The sequence below is a fragment of the Hippoglossus hippoglossus genome, chromosome 15, assembly GCF_009819705.1.
Source record: "Hippoglossus hippoglossus isolate fHipHip1 chromosome 15, fHipHip1.pri, whole genome shotgun sequence".
Lineage (NCBI taxonomy): Eukaryota > Metazoa > Chordata > Actinopteri > Pleuronectiformes > Pleuronectidae > Hippoglossus > Hippoglossus hippoglossus.
Window position 1 is genome coordinate 541777 of NC_047165.1, and position 21772 is coordinate 563548.

At 45.5% G+C, this 21772-nt stretch overlaps 3 protein-coding genes and 1 long non-coding RNA gene across 13 annotated transcripts in view; all 4 read right to left on the reverse strand.

Moving 5' to 3' along the window:
- On the reverse strand, nucleotides 1–1932 carry LOC117775571 (basic salivary proline-rich protein 1-like). Its single transcript, XM_034608874.1, has 5 exons — nucleotides 1929–1932; nucleotides 1531–1630; nucleotides 1313–1461; nucleotides 1217–1273; nucleotides 1–268 (listed from the first exon to the last, which is right to left on the reverse strand). Exons 1-5 carry the CDS (start codon nucleotides 1930–1932, stop codon nucleotides 195–197), a joined length of 384 nt encoding a protein of 127 aa, XP_034464765.1. The 3' UTR covers nucleotides 1–194.
- The window catches only part of LOC117775752, a 27042-nt gene continuing 6833 nt past the window's right edge, over nucleotides 1564–21772 (reverse strand). The window contains exons 3-19 of one of the 2 annotated variants that reach the window (XM_034609158.1): nucleotides 21556–21664; nucleotides 20166–20443; nucleotides 19791–20080; nucleotides 19312–19549; nucleotides 18975–19234; nucleotides 10363–10560; nucleotides 10201–10281; nucleotides 9805–9917; nucleotides 9349–9407; nucleotides 9177–9266; nucleotides 6286–6329; nucleotides 5375–5565; nucleotides 5170–5240; nucleotides 4511–4668; nucleotides 3136–3280; nucleotides 2901–3044; nucleotides 1564–2282 (exon numbers count right to left, since the gene is read on the reverse strand). In XM_034609158.1, the coding sequence (XP_034465049.1) occupies nucleotides 1983–2282; nucleotides 2901–3044; nucleotides 3136–3280; nucleotides 4511–4668; nucleotides 5170–5240; nucleotides 5375–5565; nucleotides 6286–6329; nucleotides 9177–9266; nucleotides 9349–9407; nucleotides 9805–9917; nucleotides 10201–10281; nucleotides 10363–10560; nucleotides 18975–19234; nucleotides 19312–19549; nucleotides 19791–20080; nucleotides 20166–20443; nucleotides 21556–21664 (2769 nt within the window). In that variant the 3' untranslated portion in view covers nucleotides 1564–1982. Of the gene's footprint in view, nucleotides 2283–2900; nucleotides 3045–3135; nucleotides 3281–4270; nucleotides 4316–4493; nucleotides 4669–5169; nucleotides 5241–5374; nucleotides 5566–6285; nucleotides 6330–9176; nucleotides 9267–9348; nucleotides 9408–9804; nucleotides 9918–10200; nucleotides 10282–10362; nucleotides 10561–18974; nucleotides 19235–19311; nucleotides 19550–19790; nucleotides 20081–20165; nucleotides 20444–21555; nucleotides 21665–21772 lie in introns of those variants that run through there. The other variant, XM_034609159.1, reaches the window with a different exon arrangement.
- LOC117775761 lies at nucleotides 8300–8928 on the reverse strand. The gene is made up of 2 exons (XR_004616329.1): nucleotides 8633–8928; nucleotides 8300–8559 (listed from the first exon to the last, which is right to left on the reverse strand). It is a non-coding gene; the product is annotated as an uncharacterized LOC117775761 (long non-coding RNA).
- The window catches only part of LOC117775755 (nuclear factor NF-kappa-B p100 subunit-like), a 55169-nt gene continuing 42514 nt past the window's right edge, over nucleotides 9118–21772 (reverse strand). For all 9 annotated transcript variants that reach the window (XR_004616328.1, XR_004616327.1, XR_004616326.1 and 6 more), the window contains one exon: nucleotides 9118–9176. The gene's annotated coding sequence lies outside the window, so the exon portion shown is untranslated. The remainder of the gene's footprint in view (nucleotides 9177–21772) is intronic.

The window sequence follows — 21772 nt, forward strand, 5'->3', positions numbered from 1 at the left end:
GTTCTGACTCTGGAATCTCACCCCCCTCCTTCTCAACCGCCCCCCCTTTGCTTGGTCGTCGCAGCAACACTCCCACACGCTGTCTGTCATGTGTGGTCGGCAAGGCAACCGGCCTCCCTGTCGGTTGCTAGGAGAAGCAGATTGATGGCGATGCATGAGGTCAGTGTTTGTTGCTCTGAAACAAAAAGTACCGACTAAACCTGATCCTGTAGGATCCAGAAGGGTCCTTTAGGGCCGAAGAGAGTCCTGCAGAGTCCTGTAGGGTCCTGTAGGGTCCTTTAGGGCTCTGGAGGGTCCTGTGGGGCTCTGGAGGGTCCTGTGGGGTCCTGTGGGGCTCTGGAGGGTCCTGTAGGGTCCTGTAGGGTCCTGTAGGGTCCTTTAGGGCTCTGGAGGGTCCTGTGGGGCTCTGGAGGGTCCTGTGGGGTCCTGTGGGGCTCTGGAGGGTCCTGTGGGGTCCTTTAGGGCTCTGGAGGGTCCTGTGGGGCTCTGGAGGGTCCTGTGGGGTCCTGTGGGGCTCTGTGGGGTCCTGTGGGGCTCTGGAGGGTCCTGTGGGGCTCTGGAGGGTCCTGTGGGGTCCTGTGGGGCTCTGTGGGGTCCTGTGGGGTCCTGTGGGGCTCTGGAGGGTCCTGTGGGGTCCTGTGGGGCTCTGTGGGGTCCTGTGGGGCTCTGGAGGGTCCTGTGGGGTCCTGTGGGGCTCTGGAGGGTCCTGTGGGGTCCTGTGGGGCTCTGTGGGGTCCTGTGGGGCTCTGGAGGGTCCTGTGGGGTCCTGTGGGGCTCTGGAGGGTCCTGTGGGGTCCTGTGGGGCTCTGTGGGGTCCTGTGGGGCTCTGGAGGGTCCTGTGGGGTCCTGTGGGGCTCTGTGGGGTCCTGTGGGGCTCTGGAGGGTCCTGTGGGGCTCTGGAGGGTCCTGTGGGGTTCTGTAGGGTCCTGGAGGGTCCTGTGGGGTCCTTTAGGGCTCTGGAGCGTCCTATAGGGTACTTTAGGGTTCTGGAGGGTCCTTTAGGGCTCTGGAGAGTCCTAGAGGGTCCTGTAAGGTCTTTTAGGGCTCTGGAGGGTCCTGTAAGGTCCTTTAGGGCTCGGAGGGTCCAGGAGGTACCTGTGGCATCCTTCAGGGCTCTGGAGGATCCTGTGGGGTACTTCAGGGCTCTGGAGGGTCCAGGAGGTACCTGTAGAGTCCTTGAGGGCTCGGAGGGTCCAGGATGTACCTTTGGGGTCCTTTAGGGCTCGGAGGGTCCAGGAGGTACCTGTGGGGTCCTTCAGAGCTCTGGAGGGTCCTGGAGGGTCCTTTAGTGCTTGGAGGGTCCAGGAGGTACCTGTGGGGTCCTTCAGAGCTCTGGAGGGTCCTGGAGGGTCCTTTAGTGCTTGGAGGGTCCAGGAGGTACCTGTGGGGTCCTTCAGGGCTCTGGAGGGTCCTGGAGGTACCTGTGGAGTCCTTGAGGGCTCTGGAGGGTCCTGGAGGTACCTGTGGAGTCCTTCAGAGCTCTGGAGGGTCCTGGAGGGTCCTTTAGTGCTTGGAGGGTCCAGGAGGTACCTGTGGGGTCCTTCAGGGCTCTGGAGGGTCCTGGAGGTACCTGTGGGGTCCTTCAGGGCTCTGGAGGGTCCTGGAGGTACCTGTGGAGTCCTTGAGGGCTCTGGAGGGTCCTGGAGTCAAACTCAATAGTCTCTGATGTTTAAGCTTAATCTGCATCACTTCCACAAAGTCCCTGAAATGAAAGCTCGAACAGGAAATAAAGCTTTTATTTTGAAACTCAGCAGCGGTTCTGTGCAGAAATGGCGTCTTCAAGTTTCAAACATCAGCTGCGTCTCTGATGTTTCTTCTTCTGTGACGAGTGTCTCTTCCCCCGATGAGCTCCAACGCCTTAGCTCAGCCAATCACAATCTGACTGAGGTTTAATAGAAAAGGTTTAAAGGAGGATGTCAGCCTGCTACCCATGATGCTTTGTGTCCATCTCCAGCTTCACTATCAGCCAGACTCTTGCCGTCTTACGGCCCCTCCTCCTGGTTGCTGCTCTGTTTCTGCAGCTCAGCTTGCTGGTTGCTCCCGTTCTTCTTCTTGCTTCCCTCCCTGGTGGTTGATGATGACGACGTGACCTTTAAGCTCTTTGACGTCTTGGTTCCTCGGATTTTCTCCTTGTTGGCGGCGTCCTGAGGCAGCGAGGGACTGGAGTGTGTCCTTTGCAGGCCTCCGTCGTCAAACAGCCGAGACTCGAAGGCCGTCAGGTCCTCGTCTCCGCTCGCCAGCTTGGCTCTGAGCAACATGGCGTACGTACCGTAACGAGTTTTCTGTAGAGGACAGAGACGGAGACGTTAACGATGTCCCCATCAGTGATGTCACTCGTTTGGACTTTGAGAGTATGACGTCACTGAGGGTCACATGTTCAGACTAATAAGAAACTACAACCAGACGCTGTTAGCTTAGCATTAAGACTGGAATTTAAAGCAAACAGCTAGCCTAGCAATGTGAAGCATCATCAACAGTTTAAATTCAGTTCATGTTTCATCTACATTATGACAGTGATAAAATAATAATGAATAACATCAGCTGTGTAACTAACGCGCTAATAAACGGCATCGTGTTGCTTTAAGTGATCGACATGTTCCCGACACCGAGTTGGACACCAAACAAACTGAATCTGTTGTGATGAAGACGAGCAGACGAAGTCGAACACAAACATGCACATACATGAACATTAGATATGAAACACAAACGTTCACTCGTCAAATCATCTGAAACAGAATGAAACTGAAACAGCAAATTAAAAACAGTAGAAAATGTCGCAGCTGGCGTCATACTGTGTCATCACTTGTATTTAAACTTTTATTTTGTTTCATTTTTCCCAAACCTCGGGACGTTTTACTCTGAAAAATGCCAAACAGGAAATGACCCTGCATGAATATCACCTCAAAATCAAAGTAATCCTGTCGGAGTTTCTGTTCCTCCAGCTCACGACCTTTGACCTTTCGATTCGGCGTGGAGGTCGTCAGGTCTGCCAGCTCGGACGAAACGCCCCTGAAGCGGTTCTCGTGAGACTTGACCTGCTCTTCCTGTCGAGACAAAGCAAAGGATTCTGGGATTTGTGCTGCTTCCACATATGGAGTTTACCCACAATCCCCAGCGACTCTCTGTCATCTGTACCTGGGATAGTTTGGTGTTGGATCCCGGCAGCAGAGGGCGACTGAATCTCTTTTGAGAGCCGATCGCCGCCGGGAAGGGTGGAGCTGAGAACATGGCTGCCACCACGTTGATGCGCGTTATCCATGACTGCATCTGTTCTGCGTTTCTGCAGGAAAAACAAAGCAGTTGGATTCAGACGTCGTCACTAATCAATGCATCAGGTTTGTTTGTGGATAAATTAAAGTTGAATATATTTGAACGTCCCGTTAGAGTGGCAAAAATAAATTAAAAAATAAGACCTTTGAGTCTTTCGGTGTTTTTATGACTTTGAAAAGATTCTGGTCAGGAGCTATGAGGCAATGCTTTTTAATTAAATTTCAAGACAGTTCACTGATTCATCTTCAGGAGATGATAAATAATAAATAGAAGAGTTGATAAAAGAAGGTCAAAGGTCAGAGGTTGTCAGCTGATTCCTTCATTGTGGCCCAGGACACGTTCACACTAATAAAAGTATGTGGACACACGTGTCTCAGAACCTCCCAATGTGTCTTAAACCAAACTGAAAACACAGATCACAGGAGCACTCACGTGCACTTGGCATGCACGTGTCAGTGTAAACAGCTGTAATAACATCTGGCCTCCTCCACTTGTAAACAGCTGCATCATAGTAAAATACAGACTTTAACTGAACATCAGCTGTTAACAAAGACAACAGGGTCAGAAACACTTGTAATTGATTCTCCATGTTGTTTCTACTCTGGAAGCTACGGCAGGTCATGTGACAGCAGGTCATGTGACAGCAGCCTGACGAATCAGAGTAGACTACATAGTGACAAAAAGAACCAATCAGCAAGAGGTTGAGAGCGTCTACGTCATCGTTTCCAAACATCTCAGATTCTGTTTGTCCAGAATAAAACTCAGCTCCAGAGTTTTCAAACTAAAACGGGACCAGCAACGTGTGTGTGGAGTCGTGTGGACGTCAGAGACGAATCTGTAGCAGAGATGATGAGTTTTAAAACGTTGTTGATGTTTCACAGCTGATCTCAGAGCTGGAGGTCACCTCGCCCGACTCAGCTGTGAGCAGCACGTTGGTTTTTGTTCAGTGATGAGAATGTTTATTTATCAGTTTTTATTTTTGTATTGGAAAATAAAAACCTAACAATAAACAAACAAATGAATAAAAAAGTAAACGTTGTGTGTGAGCGGAGGTGTGTGTGTGTGTGTGCGTGTGCGTGTGTGTGAGCGGAGGTGTGTGTGTGTGTGTGTGTGAGCGGAGGTGTGTGTGTGTGAGCGGAGGTGCGTGTGTGTGTGTGTGTGAGCGGAGGTGTGTGTGTGTGAGCGGAGGTGCGTGTGTGTGTGTGTGTGTGTGTGCGTGTGCGTGTGCGTGTGCTCTTACGGAGCCTGGAACAGGAACACCCTCCAGTCCGCCGTCCTCAGGTAGAACACGTTGGGCCTCTTGCTGTAGTCGGCCGCCCTCATGGCGAGAGAGTGATGGATGGACACAGCGTTCTTCACGTCCTCCTCGGTCAACTCCCGCTCCGCACGGTACTCGTCCTGTTGGCCAATCACAGAACAGCGTGCAGGTGACGCAGTGACATCACAGACTGACGGACTTGATTCCCAGTGTTTGTTTGTCAGCTGATTATTGGAGCAATGATGTTTATATTTTTAAATACCAGACGAGAAAATGTTTTACGTTTTCCTTTCACTTATTTTAAACATATTTAGAAAAACTGAAAACATTGTTTTTATCTTAAGTGACTGAAGATGAACGTTTTCATTATGAAAATAAACAAATTTATCACGTTAGGTCGATGTGGGATAAAACCCGCCCCAAGCCTGCCTCTGATTGGTTGAGATTAATAGATGACATCACAAAATAAAAGACCTTATAATGAAATGGTGCCAGATATTTCAAAATAAAAGCATTTAAAATAGTAAAACAGATCAGTTCTGTCTCTGACCTGAAATCAGTTGGATCTGGGACACGCGTCTAAAAATAGGCGTGGTGTGTGAGACACAGGGGCTGCTGGGTAATGTAGTTCATGTGTTTACCTTCTGCAGGTAGAGCACAAGACCCTTCAGCAAGACGTAGAAAGACTTCCAGCCTCTCTTACCCCGCGCCGCTGGAGGAAACAAGGCATCATGGGATATTATGCGTCGTGAGTAAACTTAACACATTGTGACAAGGGAAAAAAATAAATGATTAAAATTTAAAACTGTTAATTTTGTAGTAATTCAAGAAGAAGAAGTGACGTACTTCTCTTTCCGTCAGGGTCGGCGTGGACTTTGCGAACCAGGAAGCCGCTCTTGTAGAGCTCGCCGTCCACCTGCTGGGCAACGCCCAGCAGCGGGTTTCCTCCACTGCCCAGTCGCTTCATGGTGTGGGAGGCGGAGTCTGTTCGGACGTCAGCCAACTCCGACATCGACTTCCTCAGCTCCTCTTCATCACTTCAGCAGAGAAGAAAAAACAGAGGATTGTCAGGTTCAGTGACCTCATTAAGACATAACTTCCTCCCCACAAACATCTCCTCATCGTTTCGGATCTACAGAAAAATCCCCTGAAGCTAAACGTGACAAATTCAGTTTCTCTTTTTAACAAAAATCTTGTGAAAACATCTTTGATGTTGTAACTCATTTTGACCACCAGAGGCAGTACTGCCAGATTTAAACATGTAAACTTTAGACGTCACTTTGGTCCTTTTGAGACAAAGGGATCAGAAATGAATCAGCTGCAGGAATAATCTTATTTCACCAGATTTCATCTCACAATCGTTCCTGATCAATAATTACTTATATAACAAATTAAATATTAAATTAAAGTGTCAGGACGTCGTCATCTCAACGTCTCATTTCCTTTTGATTTTCATTTCAACAGAGAAGAGGCGGAACACGAGGAGGACAGATGCTAAATGCTAACAAGACGTGTGTCGACAGTCAAGCATGGGCGTTGGGATGCTGACCTGTAATTACAAGAGGAAAGAAGCAGGGAACGGTTACCATGGCAACAGAGGCTTAAATAAGGGAGTCGGGCAGCAGCAGCAGACACACACACACACGCACACACACACACACACACACACACACACACACACACACACACACACACACACACACACACACACACACACACACACACACCTCAGATGTTTGCACTGTGATGAAACTTACATGGTCCACTGCAGCTTCTCGTTCTTGATGGAGCTGTAGAGAGTCTGAGGAGACACAACACAGAGTCACATGTGTGTGTGTCTGTGGAGTATTTTTCTTTCACACTGTTGAACTGAGTGAAACATAATTAATAATTATTATTAAATATGATTTAAAACTCAGAGTGTCACTATGGCGACTACAAATAAAGAATCTTCACAATGAAGACCGTGACGTGCAAACTGTTTATTCTCCACTAAAGATGAAAGAAACTAATTTTCTTTTTAGAGCTAGTTGCGAGGACGTTGAGATTGTCTGAGCTCACTGCGCTTTTACATCATATCAGTTCTGAGGTGTTGTAGCGCCCTCTCATGGCCCATCAATAACACGTCAATAAAAACGATTAATTTAAATCTGTGTTTCCGAGTTCTCACGCTTCTACCTTCTTCTTACGGCTCTGCAGGTGCTGCTGTCCGTCCTGGGTTTTTCCCAGCAGGTCGGGGAACGCCAGCGGTTTGAGGGAGCGGGAGCGGGGGGTTCTGGGATACCTGAACGGGTCCGTGTCCCTTGAGTCACGCCCGCTCCGGACCGAGCAGAGTGACCGAGACCGCATGCGGCCAGAGGAGTGGATGCTGTTGACACCGATCATGGTGGAGATTTAAGTTTATAAAAGTCTGACTGAACGTTTGAGTCTTTACAGGGAAGAAGAGCGAGCAACAGTCAGAGTGGTGTCAAACTTAATTATGTCCAAAACCCTCGTCCACCAACTTCACAAACTGCTCCTCAACTCAACCTTTAGACGACCTCGAAACAATTCAGTGCAGAGTTTCTTCAACTTCTGATCTGGTTTCAGTGAAAACACAGAGTTCAGATTCTAGATACGAGGAGGCTGTGGTGACGGTTGGTTGTGAGTCTGGATTGACCGTGTCCTCAGAGCTCAGCCTGCTGCATTATGGATCCAGCTTTATTCATTATGCATAAAAACATAGCAGCGTTCGTCATAATCCTGCTGCCTGTCGGTCGGGGGCTTCATCAGCCTCAAAAACTAAAACATGTCTGCGACAAACAGAAATCAGAGCTGATGGACACGATGTCGACACCAGACTGAAGATCCAACGTCTTTGTCGTTTAAACAACAGGTTGTGTTCACGACACACAAACAAGAGTAAAATATTTGAAATGTCAAAGTAAAAGAATGTTTTATAAGAATTATGACAAACGGAAAAATGCTGAAATTACTTTTGTCGGGAATGAGTGTTTACTGTTCAATAAAATCAGTTACTGATCAACATCTTTGACAAATAACAGTTAACACACAGATATTTATATATATATATAATAGGATATTAATACTTAAATAATTTCTACAGTCAATGATTTACATTGACTGTCTATACAATCTATTTTGATTTACAATTCCAATAAAATATATAATTTTTTTTTAAAGAAAAATCTATATTTTTTCCACCAGTTTCCAATAAAAGTGTATTATTGATTAACGTCTCTAAATAAATCAAACTTAAAAAATCTGATGATGAGATAATTAATCAGAAGTTAAGTTCAAGCAAATCAGGACCCGACCGTCGGTTCGTCCGTTTCCTGTTCACGTCTCATTAAACAGGTCAGAGCGTTCACACACACACACACACACACACACACGCACACGCACACGCACACACACACACGCACACACACGCACACACGCACACACACACGCACACGCACACACGCACACACGCACTGTATGTGTGTGTTAGAGTCTAATCCATCAACAGTTCAGAGGCAGTGATGTGAAATTCATCAGATCATCAGAAAACCACGCAAACATTCACTCAAAAATAAATAAATAAAATGTGATCTTCTTCTGATGAAAGTCCTGTCGCAGCAGAGGAAGAGGAGGAAAAGAAGGTGATGGAGGAGAATCCCTGGACTGCAAATAAACCTGCGTGACGGAGGAAACGTATCAGCAGCAGCTCGCACATCCAAACACAGAAAACAGGGAGACGGGCGAGCGAGCACACCCACACACGCAGACTGAGAGAGAGAGAGAGAGAGAGAGAGAGCACCCCGAGACTGACGTCAGCCTCCTCCAGCCCTGACGACCGAGGGAGGGATGAAGGGATGTGAAGGAGAGGAGAGTTTCTCCTGTTGCTTGAGACAGAAAGAGAGAAAGAGAGAGAGAATCCCTCCTTCCTCTTCACCCCCTCTTCTTCTCCTCCTCCTTTGCTTGTTATTGTCTACCTCCTGCAGGAAAATCCCTCCGTCAGGTGAGCTCACTCCTCCTCGTCTGCTCCTCTTATATTCCCCCTCTGCTCCTCTCTTCTTCTCTTGCTCTTCTCTTATTGCTCTTCTCTTCTTTTATTCCAACCTCTGCTCCTCTCTTCTTTTATTCTTCCTCTGTTCCACTCTTTTCTTATTCCTCTTCTCTCCTCTGAGACTCTGAACAGTTGGACTGTTGCTCGCTCTCCCCTCCTCTCCCCTCTCTCTCTCTCTATGCGCATTTTCTCTCGGCTGCAGCAGCCAATCAGAGCACGGTGATGGGAGCTTCAGCCCGCCCCCTGCTCTCCTCGGAGCTGTCAATCATCTGAGGCTTCACAGAGCTGAATGTAAATCTGTGACAATCATCTGAAAACATGAGGATTTAACCGGAATAAAAATAATAATCATTTATTTGATCTTTTATCTATTTGATAAAAATATATTTTATTTTAAATGAATCAAGTGAAGGAGAAGAAGAATATTTGGTTTTGAAAAACACTGTAAACATAATCACAGTGTTTTACTGTCAGAGCTGCTACACACACACACACACACACACACACACACACACACACACACACACACACACACACACACACACACACACACACACACACACACACACACACACACACACACACACACACACACACCTTCAGCAGATCTTTGGGGAAGTCTCTTCCGTTGTTGAGACCTTCTAGGTTGGAGATGAACTGACTGCAGGACATCCGCTTCCCCACGTTCTACACACACACACACACAGTAAACAGATTTATCAATAACATTATTTTTTGATCTTTGATGAAAGATAAAAATCAAACTCACGTTTCCATGAAGGTCAGAGTTCAGCAGCATCACGGCACAGGTCAGAGTGTGGACGCTGTCTGAGAGACAGAGAGGTGAGACAGACAGGAGAGCAGACAGTCAGACGAGAGACAGACAATTGAGCAACAGACAGGTGAGCAGACAAACAGACAAGTGAGAGACAGACAGGTGAGCAGACAGACAAGCAGACAGACAGGTGAGCAGACAGACAAGCAGACAGACAGGTGAGCAGACAGACAAGCAGACAAACAGGTGAGCAGACAGACAAGTGAGCAGACAAACAGACAAGTGAGAGACAGACAGGTGAGCAGACAAACAGACAAGTGAGAGACAGACAGGTGAGCAGACAGACAAGCAGACAAACAGGTGAGCAGACAGACAAGTGAGCAGACAAACAGACAGGTGAGAGACAGACAGGTGAGCAGACAGACAGACAGGTGAGAGACAGACAGGTACCTTCAGTGGTCAGACTCTCTGGGTTACATTGTCTGAATCTTCTAGAGAAGTGAGCGAGGACTCTCTCTCTCTCCTGAGTTTCTCCCATCAGAGCAAACTGTCTCAGGAACGACCTGCAATCAATCAATCAATCAATCAATCAATATCTCTCTCTCTCTCTCTCTCTCTCTCTCTCTCTCTCTCTCTCTCTCTCTCTCTCTCTCTCTCTCTCTCTCTCTCTCTCTCTCTCTCTCTCTCTCTCTCTCTCTCTCTCTCCTGACTTTTAATGTGAAACATCTGCATCAGAAACTTTCATTGATGTAAACTTTATATTTTAAAAATGTCTTTTGTTAAAATCCTTAAAAAGAAAAGGTCACCAGTTTCAGCTGAGACGAGGACAAGGGGAGGAGGACTGACCTGAGCGCCTGGTCGATGTTCAGACCGGTGAAGTTAAAATTACTGAGATATTCTTCTGCCACCTTCTGGTTGAACTCATTACTGCAGACACACAAACAGCAGAGCGGTGTTAAGAAGATCAACTGACACATGACAAACATGAGGACACAGACAGACACTGACTTTTTGCTCAGGTGTCGGGCGACGTCTGACTTCCTGAAGCCGTCCAGGTGGTAGAGGCGTTTAGCGAGGCGTTTGGCGGCCTGCAGGTCGGCCTTCGTGCCGTTGGCCAGCTCGTCGTCGCTGCCGCCGAGCGCCAGGCGCTCAGCTACGTCGGCCTGTGGGTACAGCAGCTCGGGGGGGCGGTCCACCAGACGCTCCCTGACAACACACAAACAAACACACACACGGGACATTATCTCATGACTCTCACTTCCTGTTTCTGCTCTCGTTCCTGAGTCTTGTTCCTGTTCTGTTCCTGCAGTATAGGTCTTAGACTGAAAGATAAAAGACTCTTATTTTGACAGTTTCCACACGAACACCCAGATTGTCAAACAACACGTCAAACAGCCGCTCAGCTTCTGCTTCATCATCATCTGAAGATATCTCATTCCTCTGTTGGTCAGTAAACCTGTTGCAGCAGTAGATGTGGTTCTATTTCCTTCAACAGCCTCACATATCTGAGTGTATTTATAACCAGTGTTTGCTGCTGCATCGACCGGCGTCTCCTCAGGGATCAATACTCTTTCATTTACTCTCACTCCACCCGAGCCAAGCAGAATTATTTAGAATTTAACGAACCTATCGGTCGCTGGTGCTGCTGAGACATGTCCGTTCTCCATCAGCCGTCCTTCAGCATCAGACTTTTAAACAGAAACTGGACCTCGAACAGGAAGTGAAGTCAGAGTTGTGAACGAGAGTCAGAAAGTGGGAAGTGGTGGAACTGCATCTACTTCCCTTCAGTGACAGTGTGATGGGAACAGGTATCAAACCACCGTGATGTCACCCATTGGCTTGTTAGCCTCGGCTTGAGATTTTGTTCAGCGCCATCTTGGTTTTTGAGACCAGAAGTAACCATTTTTGGAGGAGAGGGGGTGGGAACCTGACTCAGAGCTCGAGGACACTGCACACTCATTGGACGGTCCTAGCTGTCAATCACTCTGTGGTATCCCCCCCCCCCCCAACACATCTGGTGCTTTATGGTCTGTTTGACTCTAAATGATCATAATTCACTAAATGAACATCAGCTGTTTGAAGAAGACTTGAAACTAGAGACTGAGACAGAAACTCCTGAGGAAAATGTTTTTATAACCACATGTTAATATAAAATAAATAACGATTTACTTTGTCTACTTTAGGCTAACATTATGGTGTTTAGACTAAAATTTAGGTAAGATCAACGGAATACGCATATTAAGGCTAACATTATTTTTGCTTAGACCATAGATTGTAAATAAAGGTGGATAATGCGACAAATCCTGTTGCCCGCAGGGGGCGCTGCAGCATGTGACTGACTGTCCAACACACCTGAGATGTTTCTGCTGCAGACAGAAACATGAACGAGCACGTTCTGTAGTTATCAGGGCCAATCTTGGTTCAATACCATCATTGTGAGGACATTTTGTCTGGTCCTCTCAAATTCAAAGGCCTTTTTGAGGGACTTGGTGACTTGGTTTGAAGTTTAGGTTAGAGTTAGGCATTTAGTTGTGGTGGTTAAGGTTAGGGAATGCATTATGTCAATGAGTGTCCTATAGAGGGACAAGTGTGTGTGTGTGTGTGTGTGTGTGTGTGTGTGTGTGTGTGGACGAGACAGAACAGAGTGAGTGCGGATGTTTCTGTCGACGACTCCTTCCTCCGCCAACACAACCCATTCATCCAGGACAGAAATAACCAGCAGTCAGTGAACTTCACTCGACAGGACGCCAGGAAATTCTTGTTTTTCTTTTCTTTTTTATGCATCAGCCACTGGGGCCGGTCGTCCTCCGACTGCAGCAGCACTGAGTCAACACACAGATCAGATGATGCTCGGATGTTTGTGCATTCACACACTGCAACAAGATACTTCCACCAAAGTCAAACAAATATAGAGCCTCAGAACTTCTACCACAAACACAAGTTAGTAAAAAAACAAGAATTACTGTATTTAACTTTATAAGCTGTGGTGAGCTTTTAACTAAAACCAGCAGCACCCGTCAGCAGAGCTGGACTGGACGTCAGTCCTGTGTCAGACGACAAATCTACCGAAGGAAAAACCCACTGCTCAACAGTGATCAACTCATCAAAGCAACAAAACCATACGATCAAAGGACCCAGCACAGAGGTCACTGAAGGTCAGAGTGTGTCTAAGGTTAAACACACTGGTGATACCTAACATTTGATCCGACAGAAACTTTAATATAAAGCTGGATATTCTCAACATTGTAAAAAATGACCCCGTTTCCGGTTGAATTTGAACGTCGGGGCTTGTGGACGCTTGATGACATCACAGGAGCAGGATGGAGGCAAGTTAGGTTTTTTCTGTTGTTTTATTACGTCTGAAGAATCGAGTTGGATACAACACTGTTTACCGCTGAAACTCCAGAAGTGTTTAGTGGACTCAAACCCCCCCCCCCCATCATAGTGGTGAGGAGGTGAATCGTCCCTTTAAGCTGCATTTCCATCACAGAGCTTAAAATGCTGGATTGGTCGAGTACTTTTTATTTTAGCTGGTCAGTCTCCTCAGTCGCTTGGAAAATCTTTTTCTTTACTTTAAGCCGAGTATTTCAGGTGTTTTGAATTAACTTGGTTTCGAGCGCTCATCTCTTTTCAAGCATCAACTCAACAATCTAATTTACAAAAGCTCAGTTAATATAGCCCCTTCCTTGTTCTTCTGCATTACCGCAACCCGGTGGACTGGAGTGGAACAGCAGGCTGAAGCCATTTAGATTAGAAACACAGAGACAGATCACCTGTTAAAACCAGAAGGAGAAAATACATCTACAACAAGACATGTTCTCTAAACTTCAAATATCTTATTACTTTTAACCAAAGAAGAGAAAAACGATGTGGACTTAGACTGGACTCTGAGCTGAGACGGATTCAGTCCAACAGACACAGAAAAACTTAAACTCACTGACCAGAAAGTCATAGAAAAGACGACGAGAGGAAAACAAGTCTGAGATCAAAAGACAGAGGGAGAAAATGAAAGAGAGGAAAAGAGGAACAAATATAGAGAAAGAGAGAAGGAAAGAGTGAGAGACTGTTATTATCCAGGGTGTGTCAGTCAGCTGTCGTTCATCCAGACTGACACCAAAACAACACACTGCACACAGACGGACACACAACATGAACACAACAGATTCAAAAACACACATGTTGTCCTGTGTGTCCTGGTTTAAAGGGCCCATATTTTACACCTTTCTGGTATTGGTTCCCTGAGATGATACATCAGTGGTTTAAAGTGGACAAACTGCTGCAGTGTGTACTTCCATGTCCTGTCTCCGTCCTCTCTCTGGAGCTGCAGACCTGCCTCCTGAGCCCCTCCTCTGATTGGCTGACTGCACTTTGAGTGACACGCGACCAGGCCTATCACCGGTCTCCCTCTGGTAAACACAGCTGAAAGTCACGTGATGTTTGCAGCTATAGAAAAGCAGCCACATGTTCACAGTCGTTACAACCGGATGTTTCTGAACGGAAGTGACACCGTCCTCATGTCTGTTCAAGTTTTAGCAGGACAGTCGGCCAATGTAGGAGTAACGTCCCGAGTCACAGTACGGAGTTTCAATATGGAGTTTCAGTCCTGAGTAACGTAGACTTTACTCCGTACTGAGCACAGCGACACGTCAGAAGAAATAAAGCGTAACCGCTGGTCTCTAACAGTCACGTTGGGCGGGGCTGAGAGACAAGTGCGATCCCGAATGACATCATACGGGGGAGGAAGTACGAAACAAGACGTTTCAATAACATATTTCTTAGAATGGACTGAGTGAAAAAGTCTGAGGAGTGACTGTTTTCATACTTTGAGGCCCCCTACTGGCCCCTTCAAGTCATTACAGATAGTAAAAGCCCAGAAAATGTATTGTACACAATATGGGCCCTTTAAAGGACCAGTCTGTGATTTTCTACTGGACTTATTCTTCATTGTAAAAAGACTCAAACTCAAATGTTTCTGTCTATGACTCCGACTACAGCTTTTTAAAACTCTTCAGTTATATAGTTCACACAAAAATATTTCCGTCATTCATCCTTATAGGTAATGGGATCCTTTAAAGTAGATTCTAAGGATTCAGCCTCAAAATGATCTGATGTCCTAAATTCTTCTGAACTCTGAGATGACATTAAACTTCGTCTAATGCCAGAGAGGGAAAAAAGATCTGATGATATTTGATGTTAAAACGAGTCACAGATCTGTGACTCGTCCACATGAGTTTGATTTCCATGATGTGTTTTGTGCTCCTCGGGAGGCGGTGAACAGAGTTCAGCTCTCACGTGTTCCGCTCACGCCTCACTGTGAAACAAGTGCTTGATCTATAATGGATGCTCAGTCGGAAAGTGAAAACAGCAAACTACCTCCGAACTCCGGAGGAGATCCTCGGCCTGCAGGGACGTTAATTCAGCAGAAACTAAAAAACACGGGATGGTTGATTAGTGATTCTGTTTGAAGTGATGCAGAGCGAAGCCTCGGAGCCAGTTACTGCTGAGTTTTAACTCTGAAACTGAACCAAACCCAGAAAAACAACAGGTCCTCTTCATCAAACGTCAACCTGAGGCTCAGCAGGTTGTTAACGTCTGAAACTTTATCATCCACATTGACATATCACAGCTTTGTTTTCCTCCTTAAATCTCCTCGGGTTTGTGTCCCACCTGAAGGACGACGATCATTTCATGTGGATTTTAATTAAACATCTGTTAAAATATGAAATGTTGTTGTCGGCTCTATTCTCAGGCTCCTGCCGTTAGTTTGAGATATTTTGCTGTCGTGTCCAGCATGATACAACTCTTCTAAAAATCACTGTTAACCATGGAAACAATAATCCATAATGGACTAGAAGGATGCTCAGAGCAAGACTAACTGATTATCTCACCAGGTTAAAGAAAGTGAAAAATGTAATCCTGGATTCTCTGCTATACCCAGATCCGCTCCAAAATCCACCTCTATACCACGGCTTCACTCCACCATCACTGTAGGAAACATAATTAAAACACGATACTTCCTGATCATGTGCACATGTTTTTGATATCAACAAGACATATAAACTACATGTGTTTTACACGACTTAAACATGAGCATCTGCTCACTGACTGTGGGACGGCAGTGTCACACAGGAAATAAACCTCCTCGACTGGGATTGAAATGGGAACGTTGTGAAGTAGAATGTGTTCCGCTGACAGAACACAGGGTAACGCTGAAGGCTCAGTTTCCTGACGCAGAACTTCAGTTACAACCTGGTCCTGACAGATGTAAACTGGATATATAATATAACATTTCACAGTTTACCTGTAACTATTCTATTTGAAAAGGGTTAAATGAAACAGAGAATAACTTCCACAGTTTTCTTTTAGTTCCACATTTCTGAGCGTCTGGAACAACATCAACCTTTTGATCAATTTCAGGTTTCAGCAGCGTTGACCTGAGCTGCTGTGATAACTTGAAATTAAGTTGAATTAATTAATAATAACAAATATTTAAATGATTGATTGATTTTGTATCTAACGTGTGAGACGCATGAGACGCTAAACAGAAAACGACCGTGGACACGTCACAGCAGAATATTAAAGACCTTTGTCAACTAAATTCAAGACTTAAAAGAAACTGAATTAAAAGCTTTTTAAGACTTTTTAAGACCCTGATGATCTTCAGGAGCTGACTCACCTGTAAACAGCTGGGTAGGGCGGGGCGTACACGTACCTGTCATCCAGAGCCCCGCCCCCCAAGCACAGCAGGTAGCTCGCCATGACGATGAGGAGTGGGCGGGGCCAGCACACTCTCACACCCAGTCTATGATGTCAGTACCCGACAGTCGCCGCCAATCAAACAACATCCACATTGATAGCTTTGATCTGAGGAGGCGTTACCGAGGGGAACGCAGTGATGTCATAGATCTGCTGACGTCATGATAACGTCATTGTTTGTTTCATCCGGCAGCAGAAGTGTCTCCTCCTCTGATTCGTCTGTTTTCAGTCGTCCTCCTTCGTCTGACTTTTCCTCTTCACCTCTGTCAGCTCCTTCCTCCTCCTTCTCTTCTTTCTCTCTTTAAAAACTTTCTGCCGTCTTCATTCTCTCTCAACAACTTCTCCACACAACTTCCTCTCCTCCTCTCAGCCGGATCTTCTTGTCCCGCCCCTCCCGCGCATCAGTTATTTTCCTTCACTGAGGGGATGGAGGTTTGTGTTTCCTCCCCCGTTCGACCGGGGACGCTCCTCCTCCTCCTCCTCCCTCCGTCCTCTCCTTCCCCTCTTCCTCTCTTTGTCTCCTCTTACCTTCCTCTCACTCCATAACCCTAACCCTGGAAGAAGTTTGTATCTTTTTCTTTTCCTCACAAACAAACTATGATCGACACCTTATTTCACTTTTCTTCTTTGTGAAAAAACATTTGATTTCTTATGAAAAAGTTTATCAGCTTCAGAATAACAGTTATTTAGTGTGTGATTATTTTTTAATACAAATCTAAAAACTATATGGATTTTTAAACGGACTTATCGTATTTCTTTTAGCAACGCTTAACCTAAACTAAACTTTATTTAAAACAGTTTTAACTCTAACCAAAAAATCTCAACATTAAACCTTTATAATAAATACTAATACATAGTTATAAACTAAAGACACAGTTCTCTGTTCCCAGAGTAAAAGGTTCAGTTCTGTCTGTGGCTGGTTTCTCACATGTGAGCTGTACACAATAAACTACACACTGAGTAAACCCAGTGAAAGCAGGTCAGAGGTCAGAGGTCACGACAGCCAGACAACAGATGGAAAAGATCAACGTGAATAAGGAGGAGGAGGATGAAGGGGAGGAGGAAGATGGTGTTCAGGGACTGTCTCTGGTTTTCTGACAGGAGTGAGAGGTCGCTCTCTCTTTCTTTCTTTCTTTTTCAAATACTTACTGACTGATCCATCTGGAATTTCCCTCTATAGGCTGATAAAACTGTGTGTGTGTGTGTGTGTGTGTGTGTGTGTGTGTGTGTGTGTGTGTGTGTGTGTGTGTGTGTGTGTGTGTGTGTGGCAGCAGTTTGGGTGTGATCCTGTTTTTCACGAGTTTAATTAGTTTTCTACTGGAAACAATAAAGTTTGTGTTTGAATCTGAATTCTGCGTCCACACCCAGTGGACAGAGTCCAGACGTCTCTGACTGAGACAGACAAACCTCCAGCTGCAGTTTCAGCGGTTTGACTTTTACCAACACACGAGTGTGGAGGTCTGAGGAGATTCTCAGTCGTGAGTCAATGAACACGAATCAGAGACGAAACCTTTGTAACGTCAACAACAACCACGTCCAGTCGTCAGATTCCAAACCTCTGATTCTCTACAGTTCACACTGAGGAACAGACAATTCCAATAATCTCATCTGAGGTACAGAACAACAACTGAGAAACATTATTTAGATGATTTTCTTTCATGAGGCATCATGAAAACCTCTGTGAATAAAAAAATTGATCAACTACTCTGATTGATAAAATAATTTAGGTAAGTTTAGGTTTCTTCGCTGTCAGAATTGTCAGATTTCTGAAACCTTACAGCGTCTGACCTGAACAATCAGCTGACTGCAACTCACGACATGTGACCACAGGGATTTGGTTGAAGTAACCGTGAAGGTGCAGATCTGGACGTAAAGAGGATGTGGAACCAAAACTAATCATCAAATAGGACGGAGAACATCCAGGACAGACGTGGTCCAGAGCCTGAGACTCAGAAACCAAACCTTCTCTTTATCTTTAACAGCAGCGACGATTTGCTTCCAAGAATAAAAACTGATCGACAAAGACAAATAATCAATAAACTAGTGCCAAAGACTTACAGCTGCTGATCAATAAAAAACATCTGAATTGATTTATTAAATAAACGAGTTTCACAAACGCATCAGAAAGGAGAACAACTCTGCAGCAGAAACCTACAAGGTCCCTCTTTTCCACCTACACTGGACGCTGTGTGTGTTCAGCTACACGTCAGACACACTATAATTAAACTCATGTGTAGTCTCACAGAATGGTCTCTCTCTCACACTCACACACACACACACACACACACACACACACACACACACACACACACACACACACACACACACACACACACACACACACCACCTGCGTCTCTCTGTCTCCATCATGTGGCCTAACCATGTTACTGCAGCAGGATTCACTCAGTAAAATGTGTTTTGAATAAAGAAAAAGACAAATAATCTCAGATTGTCACAATACCAAGTTTCCACTGGAGTCATGTGGATCTTTCTCCTTTAAATCACAGCCTGAGTTTTTTAGCTGATATCATCCAATCACAGATACATCCATATCTGCGTCTATAAACTTTATACAGAACATGATGCAGAATTAGAGGTTTGAGTTCATTTAAAAAAGCTGAAAATACCTAAACAGATTAAAATTAAATAAAGAGAAAAGATGCTTCAAACCTAATTAATAGGTTTTTGTGCGGCTTTAACATTTTTAGTCATTGTTGTTCTTAGTACAAAATGATAATAATGAATTGACCTGCAGCCTTAGTGTGTTTACCCTTTTTTATGTGCATTGAACCACACCATCACCACACAGATGAGCCGAGGCTCCGGGGCCCCTCCTGGTGGGATCGACACCAGCTCTGACTCACCTGGGGCTGCTGTGGAGGGACGGGGCCGAGGTCGCCTTTCGGAAGCCATCTTTGAGGTTGGAGCGACGCCACGAATCCTTCTCTGACCTGGAGCGGACCGGAGGGCCAGTGTCGTCTTTGGACTGCGCTCGGAGCCTGGCCACTGAGGCACTGAGGGAGATTTCGGAGCGAGACGTCTCTGAGGTGGTGGCCGGGTCCGGGCGGGCCAGCGGGGCGAAGCTCAGCTCAATGATCTGCTTGGCGCTGTCGCAAATCTGACTCTGAACACAGACACAGCAGTGTTACCTCTGTGGTCATTACACGACTCACGATGTGATTCGTCTGCTGATGATCCTACCTGGATCTCTGGGGTGAGGGTCGGCAGGTCAAAGGTGAACACGGACGTGGATCCAGAGGTCAGCAGGTCGACACTGTCCAGGCTACTGTACGAGGTGCCTTTGGCCCGGTGAGACTCCATGATGTTTTCAAAATGGCGACTGAAGGAGTCGAGGTTGCTGTCGGAGGGTCGGCGGGGGCTGCCGACAGAGATCGGAGACTTGAGGCCTCCGTGGTTTTCGGACGAAGCCTCCATTGGCCTGAAAAAGGAAACAAACACTGAACGTCTGTGGTGCTGATTAGGCATTATGAAGTCAAGGTGTGGTCACATGGAGCTCGAGACAACAAGACTAATGAAACAATGATAAAATGTTTGATCTGGTATCTGGACCACTTGTATGTGAATACATCAATAAGGACTAAATCCAAAATGTGAGGGATGAACTCTGTGTATAATATGAACCTTCTGATTGAATGTCCGATGTATTTTTGAGCTCTCACCCCTTCAGCAGCAGACTGAACACCTCGTCCTCGTCTTTAGTGGCTCTTTGTCTCTGTTTGTCTCCGAGCATCCTGACACTGGCCCAGCTCACCACTCCTTCCTCCTCCTCCTCCTCCTCCTCTTCTTCTTCCTCCTCCTCCTCTTCATCCCCCTCCTCCCTTCGTCCTGTCCGGGGTTTCGGGGGGGCGTCCGCGGGGCTGAAGCTGGAGTTTCCCAGGACGCTGCGGTTACTCCCAAAGGCAGAGTCCGCCTCTGCCTCCTCTGCTGTCTCCGCCTCTGCCCGCATCACCTGCAAGGTAATAATAATAAATATTGATCATGCATGAACATTCAAAAATGTCCAGATGAAATAAAAGCAGATGAAACCAGGTCACCTCGTCCAGGTCGGTTTCTCTGTAGCAGCGCAGCGGAACAGCGTCCAGATCAGTTTCAGAGTATTTAATGCTCCGGCGGATGATACCCGTCTTAGGGTTGGTGCCTCTGAGGTAAGGCGTCACCAGCTCCACCTCGATCTGCCGCACTTTGTGATGTGAAAACTTTGGACCCTGGTTGTCCCGCCCCCTCCTCTGATTAGCTGTTTTCAGATGTAGGGAGGAGGGAGGGGTGGGGCTGGGCAAACCACTGGTCAGTGGCGTTGTGGATGAGCCTTCAGCTAAAGGACAGAAACATACAGGCTACTTTATACATAACTGTATCAACAAATAGAAGTAGAGGTGGAAAAGCTCATGAGCACTTTGCAATTAAAGTGTTTTCTAATTTCTATGGAGAACAAAATAAACGTAGTAAACAAATCTGTTCAGAAAACTAAAGGTAAAGTACTGAGAGAAAACATGACTGAACTGATTCCTCTACTAAAATTAATGTAAGATTGTAATGATAAGTTAAACATATGAAACGTAAATATTATTCTGTCCATTGTCAGTTTAGAAAAAGAACTTGGATAAAGTTCTAATATCATCAAGTTTCTGAGAGGTGTGTTGACCTGACACCTTTTCAACTGATACATTAAATACATGAGATTCAATCATTCACTTTTTGGTCTATGATGATTAATCAGCGAGTTCAGGTTTACTAGGCAACAGACATTAAAGACTCCAGATCATTACGACAGTGTCCTGAATACAGAACCGGAAGTGAGTAATGGTTTGTAGTAATGCTCGTGAGTAGAGTCATGAACTGAGCCGTGTTCTCGCTGATGTTAGGATTTAGCTAATTGGCTTAGAAAAAGAGTGGGAGCTGGTGAAGCTGCTTGTTTACTTACTGGAGAGAAGAAACAATACAATAACCTGCTAAGAGAAGCAATAGACCTATACATACATACATACATACATACATAGCTGTTAATATCAATATCAACATATTACTGCTGCTGTCCACACACCACAACTAATCCCAACACTTTACTGAAACCAAGGCTGCTCTCGCAATGGGAATAAAACTGGAATAAAAACAATGAAGAATTTTGTTCATTTTCCTGAATACAATGTTATTGGATAAAAATAATCAAATTAATGGAAAAATACTTGAAACTTCAGCAATTCCAGCCTGAAACTGTGCTGAAAAAAAGAATAATAAACCCATTTTAGACTCAGTGTCTATTTAAAAAATCATTATAACAATATCAACCTTTACACAGTTAATGGTGTTAAAGTGTTGGTTTATTCACCAAACATTTGAATGCATATTCATTGTGTTCTGAAAAAAGAACATCAAAACAAATGTGAGCACGAATGAAAAGACAATGACCTGCAGCGTCTAACACACCTTCACGGCAGCGAGGCTCCTCCCTCTGGCCTCCGAACAGGAACTCCCACTTGGCCTGGGCGATCTTCTGCGACCGCGAGGACGGAGTCGATGCTGAGCCGCTGTCCGACTGTAGGAGGAAACAAAACACTGTGACAACGCTTGTTCTACTGTAGGAGACAGGATTACATAGAACTTTACAACACAAACTTTTAAGTGTATAGTTAATTATTATTAT